The sequence below is a fragment of the Psammomys obesus genome, unplaced genomic scaffold (assembly GCF_907164565.1).
Source record: "Psammomys obesus unplaced genomic scaffold, mPsaObe1.curated_primary_1811, whole genome shotgun sequence".
NCBI lineage: Eukaryota > Metazoa > Chordata > Mammalia > Rodentia > Muridae > Psammomys > Psammomys obesus.
In genome coordinates this window covers 7816202-7840011 of record NW_026591598.1, presented here as the reverse complement: position 1 = coordinate 7840011, position 23810 = coordinate 7816202, and the positions used below count along the sequence as shown (strand labels likewise).

The 23810-nt window shown below is 48.6% G+C and overlaps 2 protein-coding genes across 3 annotated transcripts in view; both read right to left on the bottom strand.

Annotated features, from left to right (window-relative positions):
* Nucleotides 1-3088: 3088 nt before the first annotated feature.
* LOC129679956 (40S ribosomal protein S20-like) lies at nt 3089-3451 on the bottom strand. Its single transcript, XM_055611463.1, has one exon. It carries the CDS (start codon nt 3449-3451, stop codon nt 3089-3091), a length of 363 nt encoding a protein of 120 aa, XP_055467438.1.
* An 11017-nt stretch (nt 3452-14468) lies between these two features.
* Ak2 (adenylate kinase 2) overlaps nt 14469-23810 on the bottom strand; it is a 21754-nt gene continuing 12412 nt past the window's right edge. Inside the window, exons 5-7 of one of the 2 annotated variants that reach the window (XM_055611057.1) lie at nt 18697-18769; nt 17682-17877; nt 14469-15419 (exon numbers count right to left, since the gene is read on the bottom strand). In XM_055611057.1, the coding sequence (XP_055467032.1) occupies nt 15415-15419; nt 17682-17877; nt 18697-18769 (274 nt within the window). In that variant the 3' untranslated portion in view covers nt 14469-15414. Of the gene's footprint in view, nt 15420-17521; nt 17878-18696; nt 18770-23810 lie in introns of those variants that run through there. The other variant, XM_055611056.1, reaches the window with a different exon arrangement.

Sequence of the window (23810 nt, the reverse complement as noted above, 5' to 3'; positions counted from 1 at the left end):
TGTTTTGTCAGCTTGAGACAAATTACACAGTGACATGGAAAGAAGGAATCTTAATTGAAATGCCTCAATCAGATTGACCTGTGAACAAATTGGTGAGCATTTTCTTGATTAGTGATTGAAGTAAGAGTACCCAGTGCCATTCCTGGGCTGGGTTGTATAAGAAAGCAGGCCAGTAAACAGCATTCTTCCATGGCTTCTACTTCAGTTCCTGTCTCCAGGTTCCCTGGATGGTGGGCTGTAACCTGTAAACTCCTTCCTCCCCTAAGTTGCTTCTGGTCAGTGTTTCATCACAGCACCAGAAAGCCAACTAGGACAACTTGCCTTGTCACTCCTGTATGTGTTCGTGAGTAGGTCTTTCATAGTAAGCCCTTTAGTGAGCCTGAAGAACTGGAGCAGGTGAGTGGCTGTGGGTAGGCCCTCTCCCTCTCTGAGCCTCTGTTTGCCTCCTGTGTCATGGTGGAGTTAGAAAAGGCACAGTTAGACAGAGGCTTTTGCAGTTCCAAGAGTCTTAAAAACCATGGCCTTCGAGGTCAGGAAGCAGTGGGCAAAGAAGACAGAGGCACGGAAGGTGCCAACCAATGAGGGAGTCCCACTCATTCATGCCAAGGGCCGCTGGGACATGGAGCCCTGTCTCCTTGTTCTCACCTCTCCTCCCATGAGGGTGCAAAGGCTCTTTGGAGTCTTGCCTAAAGCAGAAAGGCTGCGGGCACCTCCTTGCCTGAGCCGTCTGAGTTATCTGACTGGCCCATAGCCCACCGTGGCTGGTAGTTGGCCGCATCTCTCTAGCTGGCTCAGCTCTGGAGTCCAGGATGGGAAAGGAGAGCCTTGGACCCCTGCCCCGTGCTGCAGCAGAGCTGGGTTTAACTTGCAGGTCCGCTGCTCTGCAGATGTAGGCTGTGAGGGTTTGTTTCAGCCACCTGGCAGCTATATGGTGTCAACCACCAGGCGCCCAGATACTGCAGACTCCACCTGGACCATTGGCTTTCTTGGGACTCTCTACCTTCCCCACTTACCCTACAGGCCTTATGATTTGCTGTCCTCCATATCGCGTGATCACAGATAGATGCTACTGGCTGTGTTTCCCTGACAGATATGGAGGCTCTGGACATTTTGCTTGCTCATCTGAGCCTGTTTTGATTTGGTTTTCATGGTGCTGAGGATTGAACTCAGAGCCTTGTGGGTACCAGGCAAATGCTGTCTGACTGGGCTACACCCTAGCCTCTAAGGTGTAAATAATGAAAATAATTACTGGTAGAAGTGCCAATTTTCTGTTTAAAAATTTCAAATATTTACTAAATCCCAAATCTTTCAAAAATATTCTTAATTAGATTTGTATTTATTTATTGTGCACATGCGCAGATGCAGAAGTCAGGGAACAACTCCCAGAAGTCATCTTGTTCCTTCCAACATGTGTGTCCTGGAGGGAGAACTCAGGCCATCTGGCCCGTCTGAAGGCACCTTAACCTGCTGAGCCATCTTGCCTGCACCCAAATCATTTTTGCAAGCATTTTGTGGTTCTTCTCTGCCCTGCCTTGGTCAGCTTTGCCATGACCCACTTTCCCATCATGACCGGATGTCCTGCCAGATGCTGTTCTCTCTGTATACACTGTTCCTGAGCCAGAGAGATGGCTTCATGAATAAAGGCCCTTGACACTAAACTTAACCCGAGACCAGTCCCTGAGACCCACATGGCAGAAGAACCAACTCCTATAAACTGTCTTCTGCCTCCACACAAATCCTGTGGCTTATCTAGGACCCTTCTCCACAAAATAAATAAAACATAACTATAAAATTTTAAAGCTGAATGTGGCCGGGTATGGTGGCATATGCATTTAATGCCAGGACTGCAGTAGGCAGAGGCAGGAGAATTTCTTTGCGTTTGAGACCAGCCTGATCAACATAGTGAGTTCTAAGCCAGCAAGTGAGCCCGTGTCTCAAAAACAAACATTTAAGGGTGGGATGTAGTGGCATATGCTTGTTTTGTCTTTTAGTTTCCTATCTTGAAACGCTCTATTCCCTTCTGGCTGGTTGGTGAGCTCTCTGCCTCCCTCAGGGCCAGTCTCGGTCCCGTGCTCCTCCTAGGACTTTTCCCAATTCCCTGAGGATATGTCTGGCCCTCAAAATGCCCGGTGCATCTGTTGGCTGTTGCATTATTCATCCTACAGTTAACTTGTGGGACTGTGTGCTTACCTCCCGCAAACCTGTGAGCCCTTCAAAGTCCTCGCTCCAAATCACCAAATCACCCCTGCTTGTACATACCGGTTGAGCGGTGGCTTCTTTCCTTGTGCTGGTGGGGAAACCCCCCCGGGAACCCCCCCCCCGTCCCCCGCTCTCAGCTTAAGAAGCACTTAGGGGCTGGAGAGTTGGTGTTTAAGAATGTGTACCAGTTTTGCAGAGGACTTGGGTTCAGAAGACTCACAACCACCTGTAACTTTAGATCCAGGGTGATCTGAGGTCCCAGGTACCTGAAGTCATGTAGACACGCTCACAGGCACACATACACACGTACACACTATTAAAAATAAAAAATAAGAGGGATTAGGAGGGGAGGAGGGAGGGGTTTATTGGGGGATTCAAAGTGAATAAAGTGTAATTAATAAATAAATCAATCTTTAAGCCAAGAATGGTGGTACACTCCTTTAATTCCAGCACTTAGGAGGCAAAGGCAGGTGGACCTCTGTGAGTTTAAGGCCAGCCTGGTCTACAAAGTGAGTCCAGCACTGCCAGGGCTTGTTATACAGAGAGAAAGGAGAGAGAGAGAGAGAGAGAGAGAGAGAGAGAGAGAGAGAGAACAAGAGAACAACCTCTAAAAAAAAAAAAAAAAGAAGCACTTTCAGGATTGGAAAGATGGCTCAGTGGTTAAGAGCACCAACTCTTCTTCCAGAGGACACAGGTTTGATTCCTAGCCCCCATACGGTGATCAAAACCACCCATAATTCTAGTTCTAAGGAAATCTGACTCCCTCTCTTGGCTCCTACGGGCACTGCACATTCTGCGCGGGCATACATCCAGAAAATTAAAAAAAAAAAAAAAATCTCAAAAAAAGTTTTTTTTTAACGGGTTAAGTCAATTTATTAACATAGCTGACTCAGGCATCTGCAATGGTGACTTCGACCTCCACTCCTGGCTCAGCACTGATGGAAGTGATCTGCTTGACGATATCCAAAGGACTGCGTAAGTCAATGAGTCGCTTGTGGATTCTCATCTGGAAGTGATCCCACGTCTTGGAACCTTCACTACAGGGTGTTTTCCTCGTCGTGATTCTCAGTGTCTTGGTGGGCATGCGCACCGGCCCTTTCACCTTGAGATTCTTTTCCTTGGCGCCTCGGATCAGGTCTGCGCACACCTTCTCCAGCGACTTCACGTTGCGGCTGGTGAGCGTGATTCGAATCCGGTGAAAGCCCACCTCGGGTTCTAGGGGCTGCGTCTTCCCGCTCTCTTTAAAAGCCATGGCCGCTGCGCCTCCTGACCGACTTGTTCCTCGGCGGGAGCGAACAGCGGTGAGTCAGGACCGGAGCAGACTGAACGCGGCCCCGTGGCACGCACCACCACGTCTCAGAAAGGCCTACGTCTCAGAAAGGCCCACGTCTCAGAGAGGCTCACGTCTCGGGAAGGCTCAAAATTTTTAAAGAAGCGCTCTGGGAGGCACGGTTTCAGGTTCAGCCACGCGAAGGAAGCAGAGGCAGGAAAAGAAGCCCCCGGTTCACCCCACCTCCCTGGACGCGTCTCTTTGAGAGAGCCAGACTGCAGTAGGGAACTCTGGGAGCGTGCTCGGCTGGCCCAGAGGCAGCTGGCCCAGGTTGGGACCTCTGACTTGGAACAGGCTGTAAGGGCAGACTGAAGGCGCAGGAAACGGTCAGGTCTTGGGCGGGCACAGGGAGAGAGATACGGTTCAGAGGTGCCCCTCTCAGGGTGGCTTTGGGTAGCTCTCATGTCAATCACTGTTGCTTCACAAAGGCAGCTGTGGGGTCAGTACGGGGCAGGGGGGAGCCCGTAGGACTGCTCTGGGAATGAAAGCGGCCGAGGACCCTGTGTGGACACAGCGAATGTGTGTCCCCAGAGACGCTCGAGGCCTTTAATTCGACTGTCCTGCTGACGTGTGATGGTATTGTTGGAACCTCCCACCTTGGGTCTGAAGTCTCTCTTGTCAGACCCTCATCAGGTCCTTCTTCCCAAACGTCTAGACCCCTTCCTACTGGGATCTAAAGGGTCCCTAAGTGTGACTAAAACCAGCAGGGCACAAGCACAGCGCCTGCCACTCCAGGCTGTGAATGTCCAGGGGAAAGGACTTGAACTTGCCCACAGCTTCAGGGCCCTCTGATGATGGCAGCCACCTTCCCCCAGAGTGATCAAAGGAGAGGCAGGTCCTGTGCAGTTCGGGGCTCGCACTGTTTCAGTCAGGACTAGAAGAGTCACAGACTGAGGGTGTGTCCTGGGCTACAGAAAGACAGAGAACACAGCAGCATGACGCACTGGGGTGCTCTCAGGCTCAGAACAACATGGTCCCTGGGTAAAGCCTATTTCTGGAACTTTCCTATCTCCCTGAGAAGACTCTTTTCCAGGAAAGCTCCTTGGGTCTGTGTCATGGCCCAGGCCAAACTGGGACAAGTGATTCTCTTCCATGACCTCAGCAGCTATGAGACATGGGTTCTTGTCTTGGTCCTGACTGTGTCCATGACACATCACTCACACTTGCCAGGTTTCTCTTGGTCTGGAAAGAGGGAGTGTAAGACCAAAGGGGAAAATTCTTGAATTATAAATTTGAATGAAGGGAGAATCCGCATGGTAGGGCACTGGGAGGCAACAGGCCTGAGGTGAAAGCAGGAAAGACCAGAGTGGTGGCCCCAGCTCCCCCTTGCAGCCTGGATGACCTCAGACACCGTATCTTGTACTTGAGAACACTCCAGTTCAATAAGCTAGAGCCCCACACCCTCAAACTGCAGCGTCATTTAGGGACACCTCTCCTGCCTGTCCAGGGAAGTCCGTAAACCTCTCTGTTATAAAGTTCTCTGGCTGCTTCTATTGGTCTACAATCAAAAATAAAATTCCTGCCATGGTCATGTGTTAGCCTCCGTCTTCTGGCCAGACTCAGTGGCACTCATGACTGCTTGCTTTCCAGAGGCCAACACACACTCAGTTTCTGCTCCACCCGATGGGCTCTTTATCTCCGCTGCCTTCCTAAGCGCCTGGGGAAGCCCAGAGGATGATAAGTGAGGTGCTATCATGAGCAGGATGCTCTGTGGAGAGCTTCATGTGAGATTAGAGATGGAGGGCCCTGAGCAAGGTGGCAGAGCTCCAGCGGAGGAAGATGTGTGTGGGCCCAGCTGGGACTCAAGCTCTGTTTCCTGGTCTTTCTAGCCCTGGAGGCTTCAACTATGGCTCCACTCACCCTGCTGCCTTCCACCTGGCCCCTGAGCCTTGTTTCCTCATGTAAACAGCCTTCTCACTATCAGGTGTGTGGCTCCCACCCTTTCCTGAAGACTTGGTCTTCTGTTCCTCAGGCCTTTGCAAAAGCTGTTCCTTTAACAACAATGCACAGACATCCCTTCTGGAAAGGGCAACATGCAGTCAACAATGTGTTCCTCAGCTTGGACATCTTCCAGGCTGCTACAGGGAGTCGGTTGCTCCCTCCCTAAGTCTTGCAGCCTAGGACATCCTCCTCGCAGTACCAAACTTCCCATCCTGGGCTGATTGCTCCTCTAACCTACAATGGACTTGGAACTGCTTGGAGGCAGGATCAGCTGGGCTTCCCTCTGTGCTCTGCTGCCCAGGAGCACCAGGCACCAGCAGAGATTCTAAACAGACGAGAGTCTGGGTTTCTAAGAGGGGCAGCTATTCTGTGGAACCTTACATGGCCAGCCGATGATGGGCAACTAAGGCCCACTGAAGGATACACAAATTACCCCAGATCCTACAGCATGTCAGTTACCAAGCCATGCCTAGGACCGAATGGTCCTGACACTTGATCCATGGCTTTGGCTCTGACAGCAGTGAACAGTATCCAGGGATTAAACAAGGGTGCCCGGAGGCCCCAGGGGCCCGGGCCCTGCAGCTGCTCACTCCATGCTGGCTCAGTCCCTCTGGCTGGGCGTTTAGCCAACAGCAGCATGGGGCTCTGCCTGCCCCTGCCAAAGGTTGTGCTGTCAGCATTTTGGGGAAGCGGCCAGGCCACTTCCCCGAGGGGATGCTTAAACACAGGACCTGGAGCCGCCTTTCTGGATGAAGGGCTCTGGGTCTGGACTCCCAAGCAGAGTTCTTCTGAATAACTTGATTAGAATCTGATTAAGCTTGAGGCAGCAGTCTCGAGTGCACATGAAAGAGCCCAGGATGGAAGGTGCACTCTGCAAATGCTGTGATGTTGACAGCTCACACAGCGCAGTGGGCAGGCTAAGTGGGGGACGGCCAGGGCGGAAAGTCAGGTACCAGCACTCACTAGCTCTGTCAGTTACTTGTGTCTGCCTCCACTGTCTGTGAGATGGGAATAAGTGATGCTTGTCTTATGGAGAGAACTAAACCATTTAATATCCTTTGTTCACCACCTCTCGGGTCTGAGACACTTCTCTGGGGCACACACACGACCATGGCCTACCTCCCTCGCCACATCCTGGCTTGATGCAAGGCCCAAGTTCAGCTTTCAAGCATCTTCTGGGTTGTTTATGTAGAGTGTGATGATGGTGTGAGCACCAACTGTGGTGGTTCACAGATGGTTCTGGGTGCTGCTGGCACCGCCTGGAGAGGTGCTCGCCCCTGCTCTCCACCCCTCTAACTCTGCTGCCCACACCTCCTCAAGAGTTTCTAGCAGTCTCTCCTTGAAGCTTCCCTCTGACTGCTGCTAGCGTCATCACTGTGCTCCATCCTGCAGCCCAGGTCACCATGCAGTTCTGTTTTCAACTGGGCCAGATTCCTGCTGGTCACTTTCCCAGGCCACAGGCTGCTTTCTCCCTTCCTCAGATCCGTGGTTCCTTTCAGGGCTCCACAGAGAGAAGCTGGCTCTCTTTCCTATCCCCCAGGTCTAAGGATGAGGCATAAGATTAGGCAAAAATAAGCCAGTTGTGGTGGCGCACGCCTATAGTCCCAGCGCTCAGGGAGGCAGAGGCAGGCAGATCTCTGTGAGGTAGAGGCCAGCCTGGACAGCCAAGGCTACACAGAGAAACCCTGTCTCAAAAAACCAAACAAACAAAAACAAAAAAATCTAGACAAAACCAAAGGCTGGCTCAGAGGTAGAGATGTGTCACCTTATCCAGTCCTTATTGACTTTTCTGGGAATTCTGATCTACTCTCTTTCATTTTTTGATGGTGTGAGGTGTAGAAAATGCTTGGAACTTTTGTGGTACCATGAAAGCTGACAGGATACTGGCAGAATGCTGATCAAATTGTGTGTGACTCCCAGGCTCCACTAGCCCTGAACCAACAAACATGCTTTTGTGTTGAGCACCATTTCTGTCCCTTGCAGTGCAAAGCATCCCGACTCAAATCCCTAGATAAAGGACTTCGTCTCATTTACCGACACTCGAGTTTGTTCGCTTATCTAAATGGGTTTCTCCTATGTTCCAGGCTCCATGCCGAGTGCTAGGGACCAACATCAGGAAACTTACTCGGGTGGGAAGAACTGGAGATTAAAATTGCTGACCTCAGGGGCAGCCTCTGGTGCTGAGTTTGACCTGCTTGTCATCAACTCCCCTCCTCTGGATGGCTGGACCCTGACTTCTCTTTTCAAAACCATCTAAAGGCCCTGTTAATCAACCTAGCCAACTAGCACAATTCATGTTCTCAGCCACAGTCGTCCAGTCAGTGACAGACCTGAGTTAGCCTGAGAATACAGACTCCTGTCTTTTTCTTGGGTCACTAAACAGGAAACACAAGCCTGGGGTTTCCTCATGCTGAAGAAGAGTGCCAAGACCAAGTGCTTCCTCTGGTGTCTAGTCCTGTGGTGGAAGATGCAGACAGGGATGACAGGACAGATACGGTCCTTCTTCCTGAGCTCTGTCTTAAGGGCAAATGAACAAGTGATCACAGCACAGCTACCCGAGAGACACAGAGAACCAACTACTTTGAAGACATTTTTTTTTCAGTGTTTTGAAGTTATTTTCAACAGAAAAATTAGAACACACTAAAAATTAAAAAATAAACGTCTTTTAGTCCACCATGGCAGCTTTTATCATATAGTTAATTATCTTCAGCCATTCCAAATGCTTTCCTATGCATTTTTTTTTTAAAATATAGGGTCTCACACAGCTCAGTGTATAGAGGAGAACTTCTGTGTTCTGATCCTCCTGCTTTTCCTTTTTAGCACTTGGATAGCAGGTATACAATACCGCAGTTTATATGATGTTAGGATCCAACCTAGGATTTAATATCAACCATGATGCATCCCCAGCCAGCTACACCAACTTGAAAAGAACAAAAAATGTTGGACCATGAAATGGCTGTTTGTAAAAGCACATTTGCTTTTACAACCTGACAACTTGAATTTGATCCTTAGAACCTACAGTAGAAGGAAACACACAAGGAGATACACACACACACACACACACACACACACACACACACACACACGAGATAGAGAGACACAGATTTTTAAAAAGATAGGCATCATTCCCTTAAAAATGTTAAATGTAAAGTGGGAGGGAAAAGTTAGATGAAGGCTAGGAAAAAGGTCTTCAGAGGAGAAACTGTTGAAAACATCCATAGCTACGATGGTGTGACATCAGGAGAGACATCACAAACAGAAGCTCCACCTTACCCTAGGAGCTTCTCTGTAAACTTAAGAGGTAGTCTAGAAAGTTCAGTTTTAAAAGTGACTCCACAATGGGTGTGGTGGAATGCTTGAAAGGAGCCCGGAGGATCAGCTTTGTATTGAGTTCAAGGCCAGCTTGGGCTATGTGGGCAACTGATTAAAAACTCAAGAAAAAGCCCCCAAAACTCCATTCTGCATTGTCTTAGAACTTGTTTCCTGGCCCAAGAGCTTATCGTGAGACTCTTCAGTTCTGAAGGGATTTCATAACTGTATACCGTCCTGTCGCATGATGAATCAGCCAGTCTCCCCTGCTGTTGGAAACTTAGGTTGTTTCCAATCCCTATCCTGCTAGAAGGGCTTTCAGCACATGCTTACTCATTTCCTTAGAATACAGGAGCTGGGACTCCTCAACTCCTCACCTCCCTTATTACAGGGCAACCGATTCTCACAAGGGACTCTTCTTACCCAGCACAGCCAGCCCCTCCCTAGCGTCATGTCTCAGCTCGAGCGGCCTCAAGCGGGGCAGTTCCTACAGGCAGCCACAGCAGCCGGTTTGTCCTATATGAGCAGGTCCAGCCAGCCTGAGCAGCGCCTTCAGCAGCCGCTGTTTCTCTCATCATCTGGTGAATGTCTGGCTTCCAGTGAGTCATGGGTCCTGTGTCAAGGCTATCCTATCTGGCTGGCTGCCTTGTCAGGTCCACATTCCCCCTGCCAGCCTCCACTGAAGTCAGCAGCCCTAGGAATGGCACGATTCCCCATTTCCACCCAGGGCCACATCTGGCAGCTCAGGAGAATCCAGAAGTTTGGTGGCTTTCCACGGAGGATGGAGAGGGCAGTGGGGAATTGAAATGGTGAAGCCAGCCATTCTGAAATACCTGCTGGCCTTCGCAAGCGGCCCTTGGTAGTGGAAAGGACCGCTCACAGGCAAAATGGAGGGACCCACTCGTCAGCTCCACAGCAGCGACTGGGTGATTCATGGTCAAAGCCCAGACTGGAATGTCGGGGCAGGTTAGAATGCCTGTGGACAGAACTCTCTTCTGGGCTCTTCACATTATTCATGAGCTGAAAAACCTCTCTCCTATCTCCTTTGAAAAAATACTATTCCAATCAGGTCCGGATTTCCCAAACACTCTAGGCATTGGCACACACTTGATCAGAGAATCCCTGTACTTTCCCCGGGGCTGTGCCCTCTGCTGGAATCTCCCACTCTTCTGCCTGGAGCCTCTTCCCTCCCAAACCACACAATTAGCTTTTCATGTTTGGCTTTTCCAAAATAAACTTAACGGCCTTTATCTCCCATCCCAGGCGCACACTGAGACTGGAGAGCCATAACCCTGGCAGAAGGAAGCGTGGCACCTGAATAAGAGACGCTTTATCCTGAGTTTCTTCACAAGCAGGGCAAAAAGGGAAATGGAAAACAAAGTATTTCTTACTTAGAAGAGTGGGAATCAGAGCCAAGGAGCACCAGGACACCGTAGCGCTAGGCCCCAACTCTTTAAAGGCACAGAACCTTGGATTGTGAGCCAGGTAAAACTGAATTCGGCAAGACGAAGTTTCTGAATGACAAGGCTAAAGACTCAGGTGTTTCTGGCAGCGTGCACCTGTGCTGCACAGCTGTCTCTGCAACCCGGTTCTGAACGTGAGCACCTAGAGCGCTGACACAACCCACAAAGCCAAGGGACTCAGCCTGAGATACCTCAGCTCAGATTCCAGACTATGGTGTGTGACACAGTGCTGTATTGTCACTGGGGGTGGTTTTCCCACTCTGACAGTTTATCTTTGGAGTATATTGTGCTAGGATGTTTTCCTTTAAACCTCTTTACATTTCTCTTGTATGAAACAGGCCAGTGTGTGAAGGTCAGAGGACAAGTGAGAGTTGTGGCCCTGCAAGAGCAGCAACTCTCCTGCCATCCTGCGGGATCCGTGGTTCAAACTCAGGTCATCGGGGATGATGGTAAGTGCCTCACTGAAGCATTTTGACCAGCCCCATGCTAGAGAATTTCAGTAATTTCTGAAGTGGCCATAAACACATTTCTGCCACATTGTATCACACACTTATTCAAAGTGGCATCAACACCTCAGCCTTGACAATCATAAAAACAAAAACACTGATTAGTGACCCATCTGCCTCTGTCTCCACGTGCTGGGATTAAATGCATATGCCACCATAAATATATATATATTTAGCCGGGTGTGCTGGCACATGCCTATAATCCCAGCATTCTGGGAGGCAGAGGCAGGCAGATCTCTGTGAGCGTGAGGCCAGCCTGGTCTACAGAGTGAGTCTTGGAAAGCTTATTTGTGCTGTGAGCATGTTATGAGCACAAGCTTGTAGAGAGGTTAAAGGTCAGCCTCAGGTGCTTCTCAGTAGCACCTTTTAAAAAATGATTTTAAAGCTGGGCATGGTGGTGCTTGCCTGTTATCCTAGTGCTCGGAGAGACAGAAGCAAGCAGGTCTCTGTGAGTTCGAGGCCAGCCTGGTCTACAAAGCAAGTCCAGGACAGCCAAGACCACATAAAGAGAAACTCTGTCTTGAAAAAAACCCAAACCAAACCAAACCAAAAAAAGATTTTAAAGTATGTGTATTGTGTCTGTGTATGCAGGTACATGACAGTGTTGGGGACCCTGGAGCTGGAGTTACAGGCCGTCTGAGGCACCTGGAGTGGGTACCGGAAACCAAATTCTAGTCCCTGCAAGAGGAGCAAACACACTTCACAGCCTACCGTCTCTCCAGCTCCCCTCCCCTTGTGTGAGACACTCTCTCACGGGGACCTGGGGCTCAGCAATCCAGCTAAGCAGGCCAGCTGGGAGCCCCAGAGATCTGCCTGTTTCCACCTCCCCAGCTCTGGGGTCACGATGGCACATCACCAGGCCCAGCTCTGTACTCAGGTACTGGATGTGGAAGTCCTCGGGGCCTAAGAACTTTCACAAGAAGCACTGTACTGGATGACCTGCCTTTCAGTCTGAAAAAAAAAAAAGTTTTTAAAATGGTTGTGGGTTAGCCGGGTGTGGTGGCACATGCCTATAATCCCAGCACTCTGGGAGGCAGAGGCAGGCAGATCTCTGTGAGCGTGAGGCCAGCCTGGTCTACAGAGTGAATCTTGGAAAGCCAAGGCTACACAGAGAAACCCTGTCTTAAAACAAAACAAAAATAGTTGTGGCCTATTACCAAGAAATGTCTGACTTTTTAATATTGTATTTATTCTTTTCAGGTCAGATCTCATGGAGCTCAGGCCGGCCTCAAACTTGATAGCTGGGGATGATGTAAATTCCGCAGCCTCCTGGCCTCCACTTGCCAAGTGCTGGGATTACAGGTGTGTCGCACAAACGTTACAGGTGTGCACTGATTCTACAAAGCTGGATAAGCGTTGCCACATGGAGAGGAGCTTCCAAGTGAGAACTGTAAGCGCTTGGTTCTGCTCTAAGGGCTGTACAGGAGGCTTCCCCGCTTCAGAGCTTCAGGAACAGTTCTCCCTGCCTGGAGGCCAGAGGGCCATCCGCACAGGATCTAAGCCTGGCCTTGACCTCTATCCCCCTGCTCTCGGCCAGGGCCATTCCTCCAGGAGTAGGCACCTGCAGGGGCCTTCCCTAGGGAAGTTCACGGTCACACACTGCCGGGGTGGCCTGAGATGCCTGCAGGGCTTCCTCTGGAGTAATGAATAATGCAGTGTCGGCAGCCAGGGGGCTGAGATGGAAAGCTGCGAGACAGAGCCAGCACACACACCCTCCTGCGCCGCTCCATCCAAAACTGGAGGCTGGGAAACCGACTCCTCTCACCCACTCTGGCCCTGCTGGAACAGGTGGTCTTAGGAGCTCTGGGCCAACAGCCAGGAAACCGGAGACCCGTAACACAGAGCGGACCTTCCCTGTGGCAGCACCGGAGCCCTCCACCGGGGCGTGCATGTATACCTGCATGAATTCCTCTTCTCATTCACAGCTTGTAGCTGTCTGGGAGTCAGGAATGGTTGAGAACAAATTCCCCATCTTCAGCGAAAAGCCAAAGCCGCCGGCATGGCGGTAGTTGGACACGGAGCCAGCCTGGCTCTGGTCTCACAGTTCCCAGACGTACGAACCTCCAAGCGCAGGGGTGTCATGGAGATGGTAAGGGAACCTGCCTTTGCAGGGTTGTGAACAATCCTCACAGACCTTCTCTCACACAGGACACACTCTACATACATTAAGCTACTGGTTATGAAAACACAAGAGAATTCTGCTTACAGAATTCTCGAGGCTCGTGGTTTCTAGGGGGGCTTCAAGTGAACACTCCTGAGCCCGGCCCCCGATGCCCAGGAAGACAACTGTTCTCCCTGGTGCCTGCATTTTTACTCTCCACCAGGGGAAGAAGGGCTGCCTAGTGGCTTGTGGTGACGGAGTTCCATCTTCTGAGGAGAGACCGTCAGGCTTCTGAGGCTGCTCCTTGTCTGCTTGGCTACTGGTGACACATTCCCTGGTCCTCGGAACTGGCCAAGAGCAAGAAAGCTCTTGCTGGGGAAGACCTTCTTGCCTACACAGCTGAGCAAGTTGCTGGTCATTCCAGCAATGCCACAGGGACAAACCCATGCTAGATGAGTTCCAACTATGCCTGGCTGTGAGACAGAGTCGTGAATTCCTCACCTGTAAAGCAGGAGGTAGGTTTCCACTGTGCAACTTGCCAAGGGTGCCAGGAATGGAGAGCAGGGCATGAGGCTCGGGCAGTGATCTGGTACCGTGTCAGTCCTCCAGAGCAGAACTGATTCTCCATCACTAATATGTGGTGAGGAAGCCAAGATCAAAGGCAGCACACAGCCAACAGTTCAATCTTCGCTTAGTTTGTCCTTCTTGGCCACACTGTGGTATTTTCTAGGTCAGTCTGACATTTTTTTTTTTTTTTTCAGAATTGCACATGACAACGAAGAAAAGCCAAGAATTTCCAGACATTCAAGCAGATTGGAGAAAGCAAAGATTTGAGCAGACTAGTCATGCTGACACTTCAAGGCAACTCCAGAAGTGGGGCGTGGAGCAGATGGAGGGGCTGGCTCAGTGAACAGAGGATTCCATAGCCAGAGTCACAAGATGCCCGAAGAACAGTGGCGCTTCCAGCTAGCCCAGTGTGGTTTCGGGAAGAAGAGCAATTTCTCAGAAACCTCACTGGTAGGGGCAGCTTTCCAAGAGTGAAGGTTTCCGTTTGCACCAATGGCATAAGCTTTTTACTTTTGCTGGGAAGTAAATGGATTTCAAACAGGACGCACAAAGTGGCAGCCGGGGTGCTAACAGTGGCAGCTGGGAAGGCGGCCAGTAGCATGGCTTACACATTAGAGGCACAGGCTTGCCAGGCTTTGGACAACTATCCATTCCTAATTAGCCAGCCCAGCAGGAAGCAGATACTTGTCTGTGCAGGTTCTGACCCAACTTATCTGATGCCTGCTGTGGTGGGCACTGAGCCAAAGGCTGGCTTCTTATAAACTTTGTTTAATGCCATAAGTCCTAGAAGACAGCACCAAGGCGTTTTTCAGATGAGACAGGATTGAAGTATGTGACTAACTGTCAGTGTTTGTCATCCACCACGGGAGCTGATGGCCTCAAGGGTGTAGGCTCTTTTTAGGAGTGCACACGTGCACATCTCCAGGACCCTGTGCTAACCACCATGAGAACTGGCTTTAAAGACAGGTCCAGAATTTGACATCATTTTTTGCCTTGTATTTCAGAATTCTTAAAAAAAAAACAAAACAAAAAAAACCAAAACACAACTGGGATACAAATTTTCAACATACTTTATTGATTCAGGGGCCAAACATGGCAGCATTTGGTCAGTTATGAAAGGCACCTCATTGAAAATTACATCACAGTGTTGTCAGGCGATCCCAGTCACAGGAAATGAGGGCGAGAAGGACAATCTTTGGATGATTTAGCGTAAGACATTTTAGCTTCCCCCCCTTTTACTATTGAGGACTGAATCCAGAGCCTTATGATGCCAGGCACGTGTATGCCACTGAGCTACACTCCTAGCCCTTGTCCACTTATTTAAAGGGTCCCAGGGATGAATGAAGGCAAAGTTGTAGGACTAGTGTGTGCTGGGTGGCTGCTGAAGGCTTTGCCACAAGAGCAGGCGATTAGGTCATAAGAAGCATGGGATCTGAGTCCCCTTGCTCCCCACAATTCCAGTAACAATGATCTGCCGAACCACCACCCGTGAGGTCGCCCCCATCTCTTCCACTTGTGCAGGTTAAGTCTCTTGATGGTATGGAATGGGGGCCACTGGCAGCAGCCAGCAGCTCCGTCCTCTATACCGGGTACACAGGCCCACTCTGACCACTGCATCCTTGGCCTGGTGGTTCAGGAGGTTTATATAGATTCCTTCGAGCATTAGCTTTGTAGTCCAGAGGAATTGAAAGCATGATTGTTTACATATAATACCATATCTCCTTATTGGCACTGATGCCCTCCAATCACAGTTTCTAAAAAATTAATCTTTTTCCCTTGCTTAGACTTTAAAAATTTCCACCTATGTGCAGAAAAAAACAACAAATCTTACTAATCACAACACTGCCACTGTTCCAAATGCTCCTCTTGAGACCCTTACCACTTCCCTCATCATCCTTCTTTCCCGTGACCACCCACTTCCCTTCTGCCGAGCACCTAAGAGCAGGGATCACACGGCGGGGAGATGAGCAGGGTGCAGTCTCGCCTGGCCTTCTGTTACTAGGCTGAAATAGAGAGGAAACAAGAAAGAACAAAATGTTTTTTTTTTTTTTTTTTTAAAAAAAGCAAGTAAATATCAGGGAAGGCTGGCATGCAACCAAACGCATTAAACACTGGACATTTCTCTGCCAGGTGAAAGCTCTCATGCCCGCTGAGGTTACAACTCTGCAATTAAACAAAGCAAAAATACAATCCCAACCACCACCAAAGAACGTCTGCACCCGTATAATTTTCCAGCTCTTACCTGAAGACCAAATGTCACATGCATACACACGAATACACAACACACACATGCCAACTGTGCACAGATCACTCCCACTCAATCAGTAACTACCCAGGGACCTCCATGTAGAGGTCAAGTGCCTGCAGCTACTGTAAGCCAGGGAAAGTCAAGTGCAAGATGCACGAGGCCACCCCCATTCACAGAAGGCTCTCATATGCCTGTAGGCCCAGATGACAGTTTTGGTTTCACTCCTCTTGCTTGCCTATTCCAAGCAGTCATGTGCTTTCCAGAAACACACACAGCCAGCCTGGTTTTCTGCTAAGAGCAGACAGGGTTAGTTTAAAGCCAAGGAAACAAGGCAGGGCAGCAGCAGCAGACACTTGGAGGCCAAAAGGGAAGCAAGATGGCCGCGTACCCATGGTGAGTTTCCACGTGGAGAGAAGCCCTCCGACAGGTTCAGACAGTAGAAGAGTTCAGGCCAGACGGGGACTGAGCACTTTGAGCCAGCAGCAGGTTATGCTGAAGCAGGCGACAGTATTTACTAGCCATGTCACTGACTTTCTAGTGGCTTTTCCAGAGGCTGAAGGCTTTGAGGTCTTGTCATAGCAGCCCACTAATTTATCTGTCACAAATCAACCAGAGGCCAAAGGGGCACAGCACAGACCATAGGACATCCGTAATAATGGGAGTTAAAGTCATCAACAAAAACATTCTGGTCATAGCTGGTCTTGCTGTGAGCTTTTCTTGGGGAGCCTACCCATCATGAAATATGGTGTACAGGGTTACACCTGAAACGGACACATCTGACTTGGGTTTTCCATCTTGTGTTTGAATAACCTTATAATGGGAATGAATCCAACAAGAGAGTATCCCCTAATCACTGTTTGGTTCATCCCTGGAAACAGGCAAACAAAAACAAGCCTCTCTCCCTGGGTCTACCTCTGGGGAAACAGCTTCGGCTGTTACCTAGCCCTGATGTTCAAGGACAATCTGAACCCCAGAGGACCTTCTACCTGGCTTAATTCTTTGACAACAACCCATTGTTTTAAACGGAAGTCCCAAGTGGTCTGAACTTTGTAACACTGTGATGTGGACCACAAAAAAATATTCAGCCTTGCTGCTCTTCCACGTGGGCATTCTATCCTATCGGTCTTTGGAGTCTGCAGTGTGTCTCCAATTAAAGGGAAAATTTTAATAATCCCTGTGTACCCACTGACTCATGGCTCTTTGTTTCCTGTCAAGAATGTGCATCAGAAACTGACACTGACTGACTTCATGTGACCCTAGACTTGGGAGTCAGCTGCTTGCTAAGGGTAACTACTATGAGGCTTTATAACCAGGGTGCCTGGAAGATAAATACTGAACAGTTTATTTTGCTTAAAAAAAATAAAAAATAAAAATAAAAAAGAATTAAAGGTGTAGCTAAAGGAGATTTTGTGTGTTTGTGTGTGTACGTGTGCACACGTGTGTGGGAGGGGAGCTAAAAGCAGAGGAAGGGAGATTATAGGGCAGGAGGGCAAAGAAAATCTACTCAAACACATCTTGTTTAAAAAAAAATGCTATAATGAAGCTGGGCATAGTAGCATGTGCCTATAATCCCAACACTCAGGAGGCAGAGACAGGCAGATCTGTAAGTCTGTGGCCAGCCTGGCCTATATAGAGAGTTCCAGGACAGATGGAAATATACAGAGGCCATCTCAAGGGGAGAAAAAGTCATGGTGATATCTGGTATTTAATATCCTGTGTGCTAGTATTTTTTTTTAAACGACAAAAGTAACAAAAGCAAACAGCTGGTAAGACAATGTAGCCCAAGATCCAGAATGTAGGAATGAGCACACACTCACGCCATACACACACAGAGAAGTGGTGCACATACACGACACATCAAGTAAGTGCTTTTTAATCAGGACATTAGAAGATAACCTTGCTGTCTAAGGAAGGAAGTGCCCCCCTCCACCTAGCCAGGCCTACCCATTCCTTTAAGGGACAGAAAGGAGAGAGACCCTTTAGACCCAACATTAGATAAACATGACCAAGTCTTTACATGTGGCTTTGGAGAAGGCTGCCAGGATGCTTGCAAACACGACATCAGGGGTCTGGCTTGCATCGATGGCACTGTGAATCCCCCGTTTCCTGTAGTACTCCACCAGTGGAATGGTCTGGGTGTGGTAGGCCTCTAGGCGGATCTTCAAGGCCTTCTCATTGTCATCTGACCTTCGGATCAGGGGTTCTCCAGTGATCTGAGAACAAAGAGGAATGAAAGGTGGGGCTGTTACAGGATGTGGCCACTCCCTGGGATGCTGTCTGATCACACATCCCACTCAAGGCAAGAGAATCAATAGAGACCCTCCCGAATAGGGAAGCAGACTGTGGTCCAGAAACAGCAATGCAGTTTGCATGTTGCTCTGTGCTGGCTGCTTAGCTTCTAGGATGAGCACTTCTAGAGTCGGAAGATGGAGGTGGGAGGTCCCAGACTGGAGAATACATCGCAGTCAGGTGCAGTAGCAACTGCAGTCTTCGTTGCTTAAACATTGAGCATAATTGCTGGAGCATCACCCACTAACATCCTGAGAACAGCAAGTGACGTGAGAAAGGCCTCTGGGATAGCTGTCAATTTTTGAGAGGTAACTTAACTTATAGACCCTGGATGACCTGAACTTGTCTCACAAGGGTCAGCCTAAAAAATTTGCCACTGCTCCCTGCATACTCTACAGCAGGCCATGAAGACTGTATAGCAAATGGACAGTGACCATGGATGAGACCCCAGGACAGAAGTCAGAGTACCCCAAGAACAGGGCATTCTGTAGCACAGCAGCCAGCAAAATTCTCTTCAGGGCCAGCTCCTGGCAACAATCTCCCTATTCGCCAACTGCTTAAGACAGCCATGGTGGCAGAAAGAGGGTGCTGTGACAGAGGACAAGCATATAGCCTCCTGGGAGTCACTGTCCGGATCTGTCAGCTTATCTCATTTTCAAGACAGTGTTACTTTTCTTGTTAAGTGAAGACGGAGGAAAAACAAGCAAGCAAACAAACACCCTTCCTGTCCTGAGTTTACATACATCATCTTTCATGGGCTCCTTTGGAGGGTTGAACTCCTCATGGTAGGACCGGCCACTCTTAGGGTGAATCAGCCTGCAGGAAGGCAAATGATCATGAGTCACAAGTCAGGTTGCTGGAAATACCTTGGTACTCTAGGGAACTCTGGACTGACAAGCAGAGACAGAGAAGTTGAGTGGAAGACTTTAATCAGCAGAAAACCCAGCTAGCACCTCACACCTAGGAAAATAACTGGCCTTCCTGCAGAGGGCGAGTCATTGCTACCTCTTGCTTAGGAAAATAACTAGGTCAATTACCCTGCCAATAGCAGTGTGTTTTCTGCTTTGTCCAAGCATAAGAAAAGCTGCTGGCGAAACTACCTCATCTAAGCCTTGGGAGCACACACGGCCATCCATCCTATTAGTACATCTATGCTAAAGAAGTTCCTAGGTGAAACCGGATCTTATGCTGAATCCAGCTGCTTCCGAAGTGATGGCTCATAATCTCTGCTACAAGCAGTACTTAGCAGGAATCAACAGCTACAAGAAATAGGACAGCCTTTCCTTTACAAGATCTGTACAAAGTGCCGGGACAGAGGACAGAAATTAAGCCTATCCTTTTTGTCTCCCTCTAATTAAAGACAGGGCTTGGCATGTAGTCTATGCTAGGGTTAAGAGCTTAAGCTACTTATGCACCAACCCCCTCGTCTTAGATCACAAGTCTGTGCCTGCTCGTGCTGTTTTCTAATCTAATTTGGTTATAAAGCAAACACATAAAAAAAAAATGTTATGAAGCCAGGCAATGGTGGCACATGCCTGTCATCCCAGCAATTGGGAGGCAGAAGCAGGTGGATCTTGTGAGCTTGAGGCCAGCCCGTCTACAAAGTGAGTCCAGTACAGCCAAGGCTAAACGAAGAAACTCTGCCTTGAATTTGGAAACTCTAATGTGGGAGAATTTCAATAGTTCAAGGCTAGCCTGGGCTACATAGTTGAGATTCTGTCTCAAAACAACAATAACAAAGTAAAAAAAAAAAAAAAAAAAGCAGGTGGGAGGGCAGACTTATTAGCACTTGCCACCAAGACTGATGACCTGAGCGCAGTCCTGGGGACCCACAGGGGACAGAGACTGGCTCTAAGGTCTCTGAGCCACAGTGTGCACGCATGTACATACCATCACACACCATAAATCAATGTAAACAGGGCAAGAGAGATGACTCCACAGTTACGAGTCCTTTCGGCTGTGGAGGACCTGAATTTGGTGTCCAGGGCCCACACTGGACAGCTCACAACTACCCGTGACTCTCAAGCTCCAGGGTCAGACACACTTTTCTCACCTGTGGTCACCTGTACTCGCACGCATGCACACACACACACACATTATTAAAAATTTGAAATAATGTTTCAAAAATCAAACAAACAAAAACAATGAACTAACTCACAGCAGGCAGTACTTATGTGGCTCTGAGAACATCCGGGCAGCTGCATCTGGGCCGAACCCTACTAGGCTGCAAGCCTGTGTTCCTGGCTGGGGATGGCCACACAAAGAGGAACCTGGACACCCGAGAAGAGAAGGAGGCTACACTCCGCACAGCAGCCAGTGCTTGAGTTGTCTACTTTCTTTTTTACTGTTGGGTGGGTGGTTTTTGTTTGTTTGTTTGGTTGGTTTTTGAGATAAGGTCTTTCTATGTAGCTCTGGCTGTCCTGGAACTTGCTGTGTAGACCAGGCTGGCCTCGAACTCAGAATGATCCAACAGTCTCTGTCTCCTAAGAGCAGGGATTAAAGGTGTGCACCACCTATCTGGCAAGTTGTACTTACTTAATCTAATGGATAGCTTGTCTCATCATGGGAGTCTGTCCAATCAGTTTCCTATCACCTTGTCTTTTGGTGTTTCTGTTCCTTCTAGGCCTTGCCAGTGGCTTACAGGTTGGGGAAATCATATTTTGTCTACCATGTGGGAAATTCTATTTATACTATTGAAGTCCTGCTGTGGAAGTTTTGGTTTATAATATGTAAACATGTTTTTGTTTTAATCCCAGGTGTGGAATATGGGACTGATTCAGACTGTCCATAGCAGCAAACAATTTGCCTTGTGCAGTGGCTCGAGAGAGGCTCTTTGCCAGCTGCAGATGGTTTAAATCTGCAGACTCTGGAGAGGGGAGAAATGCCAGGGCTCAGAGAGTGGGGGCGCTCTGGGAAAGAGGAAGGCTGCTGCTGCTCCCCGCTGCCACTAGTTGCTGTTGTTGCAGGTTGACAAGAAGAAGCGGGAGAGAGCCTGAAACGCGGGAAGATCGAACTTGCCCCAAGAAACACAATGATTCAGAACAGCAAGTAGCCAAAGAGAACTATGGCTCCTCTCACCACTAACCTTTCTTTCCTACCCAGTGTTGGGGTGTTGGAAGGGATTGGATGGAGAAAGGAGGAAGAGGCATTAAGTAACTAAAAGTTTAAAAAGTACAAGAAACAAACGACCCTGAGATTTCACCTTATACCCATCAGAATGGCTAAGATCAAAAACTCAAGAGACAACACATGCTGGAAAGGTTGCGGAGAAAGGGGAACCTTCCTCTATTGCTGGTGGGAATGGAAACTTGTACAAGCACTATGGAAATCAATCTGGCGCTTTCTCAGACAATCAGGTATACTGCTTCCTCAAGATCCAGCTATCCCACTCCTAGGCATATATCCAAAAGATGTTCAAGTACACAACAAGGACATTTGCTCAACCATGTTTGTAGCAGCTTTATTCATAATAGCCAGAACCTGGAAACAACCCAGATGTCCATCAATGGAGGAATGGATACAGAAATTGTGGTACTTTTACACAATAGAATACCACTCAGCAATTAAAAACAAGGAAATCATGAATTTTGCAGGCAAATGGTGGGATCTAGAAAAAAATCATCCTGAGATATCTCAGGAGCAGAAAGACACACACGGCATATACTCACTTATAAGTGGGTACTAGACCTATAAGATAGGATAAACATACTAAAATCTGTACACCTAAAGAAGATAAACAAGAAAGAGGACCAGGGGTAAGATGATCAATACTCACCTAGAAAGACAAAGGGGATTGACATTGGAAGTAGGAGAAAACAAGTAACAGGACAGGAGCCTACCACAGAGGGCACCTGAAAGACTCTACCTAGCAGTGTTTCAAAGCAGATACTGAGACCCATAACCAAGCCTTCGGCAGAGTGCAGGAAATCATATGAAAGGAGGCGTTAGTATGACCTAGAGGGGACAGGAGCCCCACAAGGTCCAAATATATCTGGGCACAGGGGTCTTCTCTGACTGTTTTTCCAACCAAGGACTATACATGGATATAACCTATAACCCTTGCTCAGACATAGCCCATGGTAGCTCAGTATCCAAGTGGGTTCCCTAGTAAGGGGGACAAGAATTACTTCTGACAGGAACTCAATGACTGGCTCATTGAGCTCCCCCCCCTGCCCAGGGAAGAGCAGCCTTACTAGGCCACAGATAAGGACATTGCAGCCAGTCCCGAAGATACCTGATAAGCTAGGGTCAGATGGAAGGAGAGGAGGACCTCCCCTATCAGTGGACTCGGAAGGGGGCAGGGAGGAGATGAGGGAGGGAGGGGAGGATTGGGAGGGAAAGAGGGAAAGGGCTACAGCTGGGATACAAGTGAATGTATAAAATTATTTAAAAATTAAAAAATAATAAAATCAGTGATAAAAAAAAAAGTACGAGAAACAAAGTCCTATCCATAAAATGTGACACTGTGTTTTAATCACAGCATTTTTGGTGGGAGATAAGATGACCGATTTGCACTAGATAAGATGTTAAAGTGCTCACAAAGAGGGGCAAGGTGACAGCACAGAAAACCAGGTATAGAGAAGCGTGAGTAGGCTTGTGACATCAATATTTAAAGTGAAGTTGGGTCCTCCATTATTTGAGCCCTGAAAAGCTGTCTCTGGTGTTACCCATTCAGAAATAGCATCCAGTAGAAGGCCCAGGGAGAGGGAGAGCACTGACCACTGGACTCAAGGAAGCATCTCTGGAAAGGACTAAGGGCACAAAGATGGACAACTGGCATTTATTTTCTGCAGAACAGGAGCATCTAACAGCCAGGCTGCAACTCGCTCTTCTCTATATCCCACTCAAAAAACACTGAGATTCCCTCAGCCCTCTGATTTATACACAATATGCAACTATTTCACCATTCAAAAATATCATTTTTAAGAACAAAGGACACATACTGCTTAAGAAAACAAAAGGAAAAGGAAAGAGAGCCTGAGCTCCAAGTTCCCAAGACAGGGAGGACTAGATAAGAAACAACCAAAACAGCCAAGAGCCACTGGGCAGTGATCAGGGCTGGGCCTCTACATCACTGACCTGTGGCATGACAGTTCAGACCAGTGGTCCTCAACCTTCCTATTGCTGTGACCCTTTAATACAGTGCCTCATCTTGTGGTGGCCCCAAACCATAAAATTACTCCATTGCTACTTCATAACTATAATTTTGATACTGTTATGAATAGTAATGTAAATATCTGTGTTTTCTGATGGTCTTGGGTGACCCCTGTGAAAGGGTCATTTGACTCTCGAAAAGGTTGAGAGTCACAGGTTGAGAACCGCTGCTTTAGAGCCTTGTCCTTTCAACCACAAAAGGAAGCTGCTACTGAACAGTAGGGTAATGATAGCAGAGAGCCGACTGCTAAGATAACCAGGATACCAGAGTGTCAGAAGCAAACATGTGAAAAACAGGAACAGAAACCACTATGAATAAATTCTCAAGAAACAGAGTAATAACGGAAAGTCATTAGAGCTGAAGTCACAGCTCCTTCAGAAGACTGTTACGGTGAGCTCCTTGTCAAGCCCCCACTTCCTGCCTCACTTTCCACCCGTCAGCAAGGCAGAGCAAGAAGCAGCAAGCGGAGGAGCGCCAGGTCTAGTCCTACCACACAACTGTGAGTAAACGTGGACAAAGTCCTCGATGGTCTGGCATATCCTGAGAAGCACCGGGTCTTCTAGGGAGGAAGTCACACTCCCCTCCTCCCTCTACTGCCGTCCTGCAGCTTCTTTAGATTCTCACTCACTCCTCACTCCCCAGACAGAAAGAGATCCCTATCATTTCATGTGAACATGACCAGGCTCCCACATGGGGTCCTCC